Source organism: Pseudophryne corroboree, chromosome 12, assembly GCF_028390025.1.
Source record: "Pseudophryne corroboree isolate aPseCor3 chromosome 12, aPseCor3.hap2, whole genome shotgun sequence".
In the NCBI taxonomy this organism is placed as follows: Eukaryota; Metazoa; Chordata; class Amphibia; order Anura; family Myobatrachidae; genus Pseudophryne; species Pseudophryne corroboree.
In genome coordinates, this window is record NC_086455.1 from 38,560,280 (window position 1) to 38,572,762 (window position 12,483).

Sequence of the window (12,483 nt, forward strand, 5' to 3'; positions counted from 1 at the left end):
CTGTTTTTGACAAAGGCCACAGGAAAAGCAACAGGAAACCAAGCACTGTTATGTTCCCCCCAAAGTGCTATTTTTTATTGCCTACATTTAGCAAAAGTAAATGCAGCAAGTGCACTCAAGGCTTAATTGCACGCAGAAACCCGTTTATATTTACCAGAATAGACAAGACTACATTTCAATGCTTGGAACAATGTCACGACTCAAGAAAAGCATATTTTAGAAATTAAACACAGGAAACAAAAAAAAAAAGTAGATGGAAGATGTTTTCATTTGGTTTTGAAAAAAACAAAACAAAATAAACTCAAACTTTGCTAGCACATTAAAAACATTACAGAAGAAATAAACATATTTACATTTGTTTTGATTATAAATATACATTATATACAAAACAATGCTAGAAAATGTAAAAAGTTCAGTGCTTTTGATTCAACATTAAATTATTGAAATGCTAGGTTAAAAAAAACAAACAAAAATAAAAAAAACAAACAAACCACAAAATAAAAAGGGATATGAACTACAGCCAAATATCTTTTATTAAATGCAAGTCTTGTGTTGCTGATGCAGCCTTTAAGGCTATGATAGTACTGTAGAGGTTATAATGGAGAAAGTCAAAGTGGATACTACAGTTGTAATTAATAGTGTCCATCATTCTTCAGGATTAACCAATGCTTTATAACAGGCATGTGTAGCCTTTTAGATCACAGCTATCAAAGCGGTTCTTCAAACATTGTTATTTTGCAACCACTTGTAAGTATGGATAATATTGCATAAAAATAAAATAAATAAAAAAATAAAAAAAATCCTGAAGCTCTCCAGACACAAAATACTGGAATGAGGCAGCCTTCCTAGCCCCTTTAAACACACACACACAAAAAGAAAAAAAAGAAAAAAAAATCTACAAAAAAACTACAAACAAATTTTTTTTTTTTTTTTTTATAATTTACATTAAAATTTGTATATTCCGAGCAGCCACTGACTTTACAATAGCTATTTTTTTTTAAACGGAAATCCTGAATAAAAGAAAAGGACTAAAATGAAGTCACTTGAGAGTTCAGCTTTATGGCAGTAATGGTCACTGTAAATAAATTATAGAAAAACATAAAAAAAAAAAAAATTGAACACAACTTATAACCCAACATGTAGTATGAATGTTATTTTGGGCATTTGATACATTTACATAATATTAAGGCTGTGAGGAAAAAAACCGACATGATACCAAACTGATATAGTGTTCTCTGTTTAAGTAAAAAATAAAGTTCTAAATCACAATTCTCAGTAGTGCAAAAATTATTAAAAAGTGGCCAGCTTGATTGATTTGTCATGCAATGTAAGGCATGGACTAGAGTTTGCTGGCCGAAGACTCGCACAGACTTTCAGTCTGTGCGTTTTCTTTATCAACAACATTTAATAGCAATGTCCACATGTCACTTTCCATGAGTCTATCCCAAAAAGTCTATAGCAAGAATGAAAAAATAAAATAAAAATAATAATAATTCTTCTTAGCTTAATACTGTTCAGGTATTAATGGGAAAGCAGTTCTCAGCCAACACAAAGTGGACTCTTGGGACATTCTTTAGGCACTTCTTAACACAGTAGGACAACACCAGGACCTTGATAAAAAGTTTCATTCTGCATAGGAAACGGATCCCATTCACCTTGTTGGAATGTATGCTCTATATGGCATGGATTGCCAACATCCATTACTGTCAGCTCCTCACATTTGCAACTTTACTTAATGCCATGGAGTGTGAAGTCTGAAAAGGACACTTTAAGAAACGAGCTTGCAATCATAACTGGTCTATCTTCATGTTGCTTCTATTTCTTCCAGTTTTATTACATTCAGTTGATCAAATTCCTAAACTCTAGAGCCAGGGCTTGAAGTCCATTGCATCTCCTGCAAATTCACAGTCTGTCCCCTTCAGCTCAGATGAACAGATCTTCTGAAAGCAGCTAGTTGCATGTACGTGATCAAAATCACCTCCAGTCCCGATTTGTAAACATGGCTACATGGCATGCCTCCTCTTTATGGCCCCTCAAGAGAATGCTAAAGTTGCACTTCTGAATGCTCAACTTAAGGGTTACACCTGTAACAGAAAGAGGAGGAAGACAAAAACACATAAAAAGTTAATGGGGTACATGGTGTTTTGATATCATTGCATTTAAGTGAATAGTCCCATTACGCAGTCTGACTCAAAGTTAGTAATCTTGTTGTATTTTGCCCTACACTTGCTCAGGGGCAGATTTAGGGGTCATGCTATCCCTAGGGACAATCTTTGGGCACCCTCCCCCCCCCCCCCCAACTCAGGGTACTGGTGAGTTTTAATTTGGCCTTTTGCAGAGGTCTATTCTGGGCTACTATTCCAGGCTCCTGCACTGCACATGTGCTTACTCCCGAGACTACCCCCTGAAGCATCATGGGGGATGTAGTCTTTATTCTGTGTCCAAATAGCCACAGCTTAAGTGGGGCACTGGAAAAGATTTGATGCATGGTGACAGCTGTGCTGCCCCCATCTAGTGGTGGCCAAGGCACCTGCCCAGTGGGAATCCAGCACTACACATGCTCCAGAATGAAGTTTACAAAAATATGGGTCAAGTAGAGACCCACACATCTCCACCTGTGACTAGGGGGACATTTACTAAGCAGTGATAAGAGCCAGTGGAGAAGTTGCACCCATAAACCAATCAGCAGCTCTGTATAATTTTATAGTATGCAAATTATAGACGTTACTTCAGTGCTGCTTGGTTGCCATGGGCAACATCTCCACTGGCTCTCTTATCACTGCTTAGTAAATGCCCCCCTAAGTAGGCGTAGCTGGGCTATAACGGTGCGTTCAAGTTTATAATGGGTGTGCCAATGGAATTGCAGCCAGCAGAGATCCTTATCAGTGTACACCTGCAGCAACGAAACCAAACGTACTGCTAGCTGTCTGACTACATATAGGGCCACCCGGCCACAACACTGCATACTGGAAAAATACACCTAGGAGAACCGTGCCTGCAATGTGTGATCAACTGCGGCCAGCTCCGCATTAGCCCTTACATGCACAGCATATTAAAGTGTCAAAATAGGTTTCTCTATTTAATAAAACCATTTGTTCCACTAAAAGTTTGAATAAAAGGTTAACATGCTTTATATGTAATAAGTAACTGGAATGAGAAAATATTTGACCTTGTTTATAGTGAGGGACTTGTCTCACTAAAGTGGGTTGCTGTCCATTTCAGCACCGATAACCGGAGCCCTACTGTAAGGCTACGCACTATAATCTAGGAGTTCCATCTCTGACACATGTATCACCTTCACTAGAAATCCTATCCAGCATGCACTTTACAAGCGATGTTCTTACCTCTGTAGCTATCACACATTCATTCCGCTCCTCCGCTATCACATAAATGGACTGGTACATTGAATCCCGCGGAGAACATATCGTTGATATTCTACACTCTGGCTTCTCACTGTGCAGAGAAACAAAGACAAAACACCATTTATAAACAGTGTATTTAGGATTCCATTCGCTACATGTTTAATATGATCAATATAGTTCCAGGAGTGTTATTTAGCTATATAACTGCTAGGTCAAGAGAATGTTCAAGATCGTGCGGCATGCAATTATATGTAGATTGTATGGCATAAATTGCCATTTGGTGGCATAGAAGTAATTATATCCAAGTAGGAGACTACGTCGAGTGATCCCCTTTCAGGAGCAGACTCGTGATCAGTGCGAGATGGTTTCTCAGTAACACTTCTCCCCTGTCCATTACTGCCAACAGTGTCTGCATGGCTGGGCAGGGAGGCTGCCGTCTCCTCTTTCCCAGCCGGATGTGCCACTTTGCTTCTACACATTGGCTAGCGGTACTGAACAGGGGAGAGAAGCGTTACTGGTGTAGGAAGGGTGATTGCACTGAATCCTGGATCCGCTCCTGGCTCCTTTATATCATCACGTACCATTTGTAGTAAAAGATGAAAAATGGTAGTCTAGGTAAACACAGCATTTCAACTGCACACTATGGGGGGAATTCAAATTTTTGAAAAGTCAGTTGGGTGCCTGTTTTTTCCTATCTAATAGACAGGAAAAAAAAAAAAAAACCAGACACCCAACTGACTTTTCAAACATTTGAATTCCCCCCTATGATTGACCCCATGCGAAAGCGGATCATTACATATACAGCAGGGCTCACTGCAAACCACCGATAACCATGTTCCATAACCTTTGAGCAGTAACCAACTGCAGCGAGATGCACCAATCGTTCACCAACATTGACGATTTTTCCCTTGCACCCTTATAGAAGTGCACAGAAAAATCTACGGCGTTAGGCTACAGTATTAAAGCAGTGATGTGCGCAGCCACACTTCACCACTAGTTGAATATGGCCCTTTAAGTTGGAATTGTATGTTGTAATAATGATTTCCAGCACTTTAATTAGGAAAAGGTTTTTAGGAATCTCCCTAATCTGTTAATGAAGATGACTACAACATGGGTCTTCAACCTGTGGCTGTCCAGCTGCGGTGGAACTACACATCCCAGCATGCCCTGCCTCAGTTTCAGCATGCTTTAATAGCAAAACTGTAGCAGGACTCGCCTAGATGTGTAGTTCCACAGCAGCTGGAGGGCCGCAGGTTAAAGACCCATGGACTAGAGCAGTGGTTCTCAAACTCGGTCCTCAGGACCCCACACGGTGCATGTTTTGCAGGTAACCCAGCAGGTGCACAGGTGTATTAATTACTCACTGACACATTTTAAAAAGGTCCACAGGTGGAGCTAATTATTTCACTTGAAAATCCTGTGAGGAGACCTGGAAAACATGCACCGTGTGGGGTCCTGAGGACAGAGTTTGAGAACCTGTAGACTAGAGGATAAGCATTCACATAAGATCTTCATAAAGACATTTGTTTCTGCATACATAAATTTCCCATGTCAGGTTTTGAGTGCACCAAGAACAATTACTTTAACATTGCTATGCTGGTTGCAAAGGTGTCTGAACTTATTGTTATATTATATACATTTCAGAGGCGCCATTCAATGTACTGGGTCACAGGGCGCAGTTCGGCCGCCATCTCGACTTACCACAGGCAGAGTTAGGTGGAGATAATACCCTTTCTGGCAGTTCCTCCTCCACCATCCCCGCCGCCCTTCTAAACCTGCCTCCAGGGCCCTCCTCCGCCATACTCCAAGTTCCTGCCCCCTACAGCTTGTGGCTAGTTACGGTGGGCTGGCCCCTGCACTGGGAACAGTCTTGTGCCCTTCTCATCTCCCACTTCAAATGTTCCTCCCTCCCAGATATAGCCAGCTGCGTCAGATAGGTGGTGTGGCGGGAAGATCCAGCTGTCCCTGAGGGGGGAGACCTTCAGCAGTGCAGGGGTGCCAAAATAAAATATCTTGGGCCAGGACCCCCCCCCCCCCCAGGAAACCCCCCCCCCCCCATCTCCTAAAGAGATTGGGATGCCCCTGGCTGGCTTCATAGCTATAGAATAAATCAATAGCTCAGCATTAGAATCCGAATATTAATGCATCATTCTCTAGGAAAGGTTAGGCCTTTGGAATGAGGTTTCAGCACTACAGATATGAAAAGGGATACAATTTTCTACAGCATTAACTTCCAACTGAAACAAGTGAAAAACTTGTTTAAAACCTCAAAATGTGACCAATGATTCCATGCTTTCTTATAAAGGACAGAACTCCCAACTCCCTGCCTCCCTACTATGATTGTAGACTACATAGTCGTCCAAACTCATACACATATGCACCTCACATTGGAAAAAAACAAAAACAAAACACCCACACATGTACAAAATGAAGCAACACTCCAATGTCAAAATGGGAATGTTACAACAAAAATAAGTGCTGTATTCTTTATGGGGAAGATTCAATTATTCTCAGTGTCCGGACAGTTTTTGGCTACCCACATCGCAGTAGAGTACAGTACATCTCTAAATTTTCTCACGCACCTGTGTGTGGTGCAAGGGACAATTATCACTGTTACGGGCCATGAAGAACCTTTGCCTGACTGTTTCACAACTTAGAATTAGTGTTCATTCTAGCACCCTGCACCTTTCCAAATCCATGCAGTTCCTCTTTCCTGCCTGGGGTGTCGCTCTCTGCTCTGGTGCTTCTCAGCACACACAGATCTGTATCACAGCACTGAGTTACAGATCAGAGTGTGCCGAGAAGCACCACAGCAGAGAGCGACACCCCAGGCAGGAAAGAGGAACTGCACAGGTTTTGAAAGGTGCAGGGTGCTAGAATAAACACTATTAGAATTGAATTTCGCTTTATGGGGAGGAGGGGGGAGGGAGGAATTCTATTAGCCACAAACAGCTTGCAGGGGTGTGCTAGTTACCGTTGGGGCGACACGCAAATGCCGCAAAAACGTCACCCGAACTCTCCCCCCTCATGGCCTTTTCTAGTGCCATCTCGCACACTTGCTTGCAGCCCTGGGAGCGGTTTGCGGCTAATTGGATCCCAGACCCATTTGTCTATAGTGCAAAGCCAGTTGTCAAGTGCAAAACATGTACAGGAGTGGTAAAAAAAAAAAAAATCCGGCTGCAGGATTATTTTCTCACCTGTGTAGACGCAGAGGGAACTTTTCTTCTTCTAAACATTTTTCACTATTATAGTATTTGTCTCCTTTTCCAATCCCATTACTAACCACACCAATTAGTCCACTGCTTATGTTACAGTCTAAGGTGTGGTTTTTAAGCTTGTAGTTTGACTTCTCCAGACCACAGTCCACCTCCAGCTCCTTTTTTTTGTTTATATTCTTTAATTGTGAGGCTGGTATCAGATTGTCTTTCTGGAAATCTGATAAATTGTTCATCGTCTTTGTGTCCTGTATCGGCTGCTGACGGAAATGTCTCACAACCACAAAAATCATACACGATAAAACCAGCAGCCCTACCATGCCCGCACCCATAAACACAGCAACCCAAGGAAATTCCAAAGACTTTGCCGTGCTAGCTGGAAGTTCACAATGGCTTCCCGTGAAGCCAACAGCGCAAACACAAGCAGGATTTTCATAAGGCACCGGAAGACATGATCCTCCATTATTACATGGATTGACAGAACATCCATCTCTGGATATTACTTCACAAGTCTTCCCTGTTAATCCTGGTGGACAAATGCAGGCATAGTCACCCGGCAAGTCATAGCAGGTTCCTCCATTGAAACACGGATTCTTTGCACACTCATTTATATTAATTGCGCAGGTTGGCCCCGTATATCCTGGACGGCAGCGGCACAATGGTGTGTAACCGAAGATGGAGCACTGACCACCTGTTGGGAAATATAAATATTTAATCTTGTGCACGGTGATGGACTTCGTAGCTAGCACATAACATTACAGTAATGTCAATTCTTTAGGCAAGTAATGCCGGGATAATGAGCAGTCATAAGCAAGGGTAGCCAAGCTGGTGTAATGCTATTGTCAGAACCATACAGTGCACTACTATGTGTTTCCTTCTGTGATCTTGAAACACCAATCAAAAAAAACAACAACAAAAAAAAATACAATAAAAACACATTTCGTTCTGTACATGTTTTTTTTTATTTTATTTTTTTATAATAATAAGTATGCAAAGATGAAGAGTTGGACTAAATCTTAGTATGAAATTTTGGATACAAAAAATAATAATAAAATATATAATATAATATAATATATTCTCTAAATTAAGATTTAAAAATTAGTTTTTGGGGAAAATCCATTTGCTTATGTAGTACAGTTTTCCTACCAACTATTACATCATGAAGGTAAAAAGGCTGAAACTAGAGAGTATATTTACTAAACCGTAGGTTTTCAAAGCTACCAATTATCGGAGACTTGGGTCGCTACATGTACAATAAAATGAGCCATGCTTGTTTTGCTTTTTTTTATTCCCATTTTAAGACTATGGGGTATATTCAATTAGGGTCGGATCCATTCCGACATGCATTTGTCGGAAATGGATCCGACAACCCCTATTCAATCTCATCTCAATTCGACTTTTTCAAGTCGAATTGAGATGAGGGACCCAGAGGAGGAGAAGGGGGAGCCGCGGGGACAGCCACGGGCAGACGGAGGAGAGCAGCGCTGCAGGAAGATGTCACACAGCCGCCCAACCTCACGGCAGTGTCCACCCGGCTCCAGCAAGTATGACCTCACTTGCTGGAGCCGGGTGGACGCTACCGTGAGCGGCGCAGCTGTGAGACATCCTGCTGCAGCGCTGATCTTCCCTGTATGCCCGCGGCTCTCCCCCCTCTCCTCCTCTGGGTCCCACATCTCAGTCCGACATTTTTTTATGTCGGACTGAGATGGTTGAAAATGGGTCCAAATCCTGTCGAATTTGGCCCCGTTTCATTCAAAAGTACGTGAATCGGCAGCTATACCGCCATTTCACGTACTATTCGACAAGTCGAATTCCCAGACTTGTCGAAAAAAAACCCCAGCTGGGATTGAATAGGTCGAATCACTATTCGACCTTAAAAAGTCAAAAACTGCGGTCTTTTCGACAGACGGCAGTTTTCGACCCTAATTGAATATACCCCTAAAGCCCTAGGAGTCTGTTGAACATTGAATAGGAGAGTTTGGTCAGGTCATATTGCCAAGCTAAGAATGGGTTTTGCAATCCAATTTTAGTTTACTTATCAAAATCAAATATGGGTACACTAGTTACCAGCCCGTCAAAATGATTGTTGGTGGGCGACTGGAGCAACACTTGAATGGCTCTATCGGGTGCCAGCTAGTGGATCCCCGCCCGTAAAACACTTTAATTCTCCCCGTAGAGGGGAGGAGCAGCGTTAGCCTTTTATTATATAGTACTGTTCACTAATCTGAAGAAGTGCTGGACAGACACTTTATATAGTATGGGCAGCCTTTATTTAGCCAAAGTCGCTCTTCTGATTCTTATGCAAAAAGGAAGTCAAGCTGGTTACGGAATACGCACCATTCAGGCAAGGGTTGCTGGTACAGCGGTCCACTTTCTTTTCGCAGTTGGATCCTGTGTAACCTTGTGGGCACTGACAGGCGTAGCTGGCACCGTTTTCTCGCTCTCTGCATGTGCCACCATTAAAGCATGGGGAGTCCGCACAATTTAATACACTGTGTTCACAGTGGGTTCCATAGTATCCTTGGGGACATTCACAAACATAACCGCTCTCCACATCCTAGGAAAAAAACAAGTCTGTATTAATACCAAAAGGTCTTAAAAGGTACTAGTGCTACATTAATATCAAAATGACAGCGTTTGGGAAACGTGCAGTGAGGAAGTGGGTGAGCATGTATAATAAACAGGAGAGATCTGTGCCAAAAAGCACTACATCTACATTGTACGTGTAAATGTTTATAGTACAAACAGCTGCAAGAGATTCTAGCTCAAACAAGCTGACAATGCAGTACAAGAAAAACAATAACACGGAGAGCGAGGACTCACATACACTTGAGAACAAGAGTTAACCCATGATTAACCCTCGTAATCTCAGATCTGCACGAGTGACCAATCGCTATCAATACTTTCAAATTCAGACTAAGGGGTCTATGGGGGTCATTCCGACCTGATCGCTCGTTGCAGTTTGCCGCAGCGCAGTGATCGGGTCGGGCCGGCGCATGGCAGCTTTCGTTGCCTAGCGATCGCCTCAGAGACAGTTAAGCCGCCGTTTAGGGGGAGCGGTCTGGCCAATGCAGGCGTGGCCGGACCGCTGGGGGGGCGGGCCACAGCGGCTGCATGACGTCTCACGTGGCCAGCAGCAGCGACAATTAACTCCCGGCCAGACGCAGGAGCTGCGCTGGCCGGGAGTTACTCCTCAAATACAAAGGCATCGCCGCTGTGCGATGCTTTTGTATTTGTGCGGGGAGGGGGGGGCGGACTGGACATACGGGGTGGATTAGCCGTGTGCTGGGCGTCCCCCCGCATGTCAGGGAAGATGATCGTAGCTGTGCTAAATTTAGCACAGCTACGATCAACTCGGAATGACCCCCCCTATGTACGAAGCCTTGGATGGAGATAAAGTAGACAAAGATAAAGTAACAGCCAATCAGCTCATAACTGCCATTTTTCAAACAACCTGTAAGACAGCAGTTAGGAGCTGATTGGCTGCTACTTTATCCCCGTCTACTTTCTCCATCACCAAGAGGAAAGATGCATCCGGCCTTCTAAAGAGAGAAGTTACCTGTAGCAACCATCCCTCATAATCAGAACATTTTAGAAAACCTACTCCATATTTATTAAGCAACTAAAATGTCGTTTGTCTGCATCAACTGTAGTTACTCCCCCTAGGTATGCATCAGAACAATACGATTTTCATGTGACGGGATGGGCAGTGTACTGCTCTATTGCGCGGCTGTACACTGCACGATCCGGTGCCCGACCGCACGATATAGGGGTACATCCTGCATTTAGCTGCATGATGTCAGCGGGGATGGCCCATCTGACATGCAGCACATCAGATGGGACAATATCACCATGTGCATGGGCGATTAAGTGTTTTTGCTGAACAATCTATCGTTTCGATTCGCATCGGAAAGATAATCTGCCAATAGATTGCTTAATGTGTATCCGGCCTAAGGGCCCGATTCAAATTTCTATGCAAACTTGACAGCTTGCATACAACACAGATGGTGGTGGTGGTGTGGGGTGGGGGGTGGCGACTCTGCATCTGCATAAAAGGTCCTGCATCATCGCACACAGCGTCCACTAAGCTGCGGCCTGGGGGCGTGGCACTGAGCAGAGTTCCTGAAAATGAGGGAGAGTGCAGAGGCCACACAGTCTACACCATCCTGTCCCTGAAAGCCCTAACAGCCTGGCCATTCTGAGTAACCGGAGCGTTAATCAGATGGCGATGTTCACACAAGTCCTCTGATGCAGTGTCGTCGTATTTACACTACGCCATCAGCATAATTTAGTCATAGCGGCTGCAACAACCGTCACACCTGCTACTGCACTCATCTCCGAGTCACCCCCTAAATCACAGTATACATTCTTATTATGTAATTTATAGGTGCCACAAGGTGTCCACATCACAATTACTGGAAAACCATGAACACCCAGATACACCGGGGGAAGAGGACAGGTGAAGAAGTTGTTTCTAGCTATAATTTTCATAGCTTGCACTTGATAAATGGAGAGAAACTGCTTGATTGCTATAGGAAACTACCCAGTTTGTCCTCCTTATATGGTTTTGATACATCCTCTCCATAGTTCCCAGGAAAGCATGGAATACAGTTTCCCTCTCGCAGTCCCAAGTCCCCGAGACCCTGCTAGCGTTAGCATCTTTTCTTTCTTTTTTTTTTATTTGCAGAAAATGTGTCTTAGTCACAATGTGACGTTTCTAGGATGCACTGGGAGACGATTAGTTTGATAGTGTATGTGACACTTGTATATCTGTGTGCGACCGGGGCTCTGAATTTGTATGCAAAATGCTACAATGCAGCGGCTTTTCCCCCCCCACACACAATGAGGCAGATTTATCAATGAGTGATAGCGATATCACTTGTTGCGTATGATAAATGGAGCTCCAGCCAATCAGCTCCTGTGATTTTTCAAACAGAAGAGCAGATTAGCTGGAGCACCATTTATCATTCGTAACGAGTGATAACAAGACTATCACTCATTGATAAATCTGCCCCTAAGTTTTTGTGCTTCTTAAGGTGCATACACACTGGGCAGCATTTTTGCCCAGCGTGTATATACAGCGATGATGGCCGACATCGCTGGGCTGAAAATCGCTCAGTGCATACACACCGAGTTATTTCCCCCCCTGTCCAGCGATGTCAGCGGGGGTGAGCGGCTTTCCATAGCAGGACGCTATGGAAAGCCGTTCACCCCCGCCGTTCATCTACTGGTGATACCAGCAGATGCACGGCTCCCGCCAGCGATGAAGCGGGAGTGCGCATCAGCGCTCATCGCCGGGGCATACACACTGGGCGGCTTTGAGCTGAAAGCAGCTCAACACACCAAAAGTGACCTGCTTTCAGCTCAAAATCGCCCAGTGTATATGAGCCTTTATACAGACTTAATCGCACACAGATATACAAGTATATCACATTAATCAGCACAGTCTCCTGGTGTGTCCTAGCTGCATTGTGTTGCGGCTAACATGCATTTTTTAGAAAAAAAAAAAAAAAAAAAAAAAGACGCCCGGCGCAGGCAGAGTTGCATGGGACCTGGCGACTCACTCACACCCAGCATCTCGTGCTGCGTGGCGTATTGATGTTAGACGTAGGAGGACAGAGAGGCATACTGTAAGACCTCGAAACTTTAAAACCACTTTATTTGTTCCCCTAAACCGGTCTGTGGACCGAACTTCTTACCGTGCAGCTGCCACCATTCCGGCACGGGTTACTATCACATTCATTGATCTTCTCCTCACAATTCACCCCAATATATCCAGCCCGGCAAGAACACGTGAAGCTGCCCTGTCCAGTGTTCATACATGTGGCTCCATTTTTACAGGGCTTATGGTGGGTGCAGTAGTTCAAATCTGTAAGAAAAGGAACAGAATGGAGAGGGGCCATTAA

General features: G+C 43.7%; 1 protein-coding gene across 2 annotated transcripts in view; it reads right to left on the minus strand.

The window, feature by feature from the left end:
- Positions 1-399: 399 nt before the first annotated feature.
- DLL4 (delta like canonical Notch ligand 4) overlaps positions 400-12,483 on the minus strand; it is a 22,358-nt gene continuing 10,274 nt past the window's right edge. For both annotated transcript variants that reach the window (XM_063947356.1, XM_063947357.1), the window contains exons 8-12: positions 12,277-12,446; positions 8,915-9,134; positions 6,560-7,268; positions 3,345-3,453; positions 400-2,084 (exon numbers count right to left, since the gene is read on the minus strand). In XM_063947356.1, the coding sequence (XP_063803426.1) occupies positions 2,079-2,084; positions 3,345-3,453; positions 6,560-7,268; positions 8,915-9,134; positions 12,277-12,446 (1,214 nt within the window). In that variant the 3' untranslated portion in view covers positions 400-2,078. The remainder of the gene's footprint in view (positions 2,085-3,344; positions 3,454-6,559; positions 7,269-8,914; positions 9,135-12,276; positions 12,447-12,483) is intronic.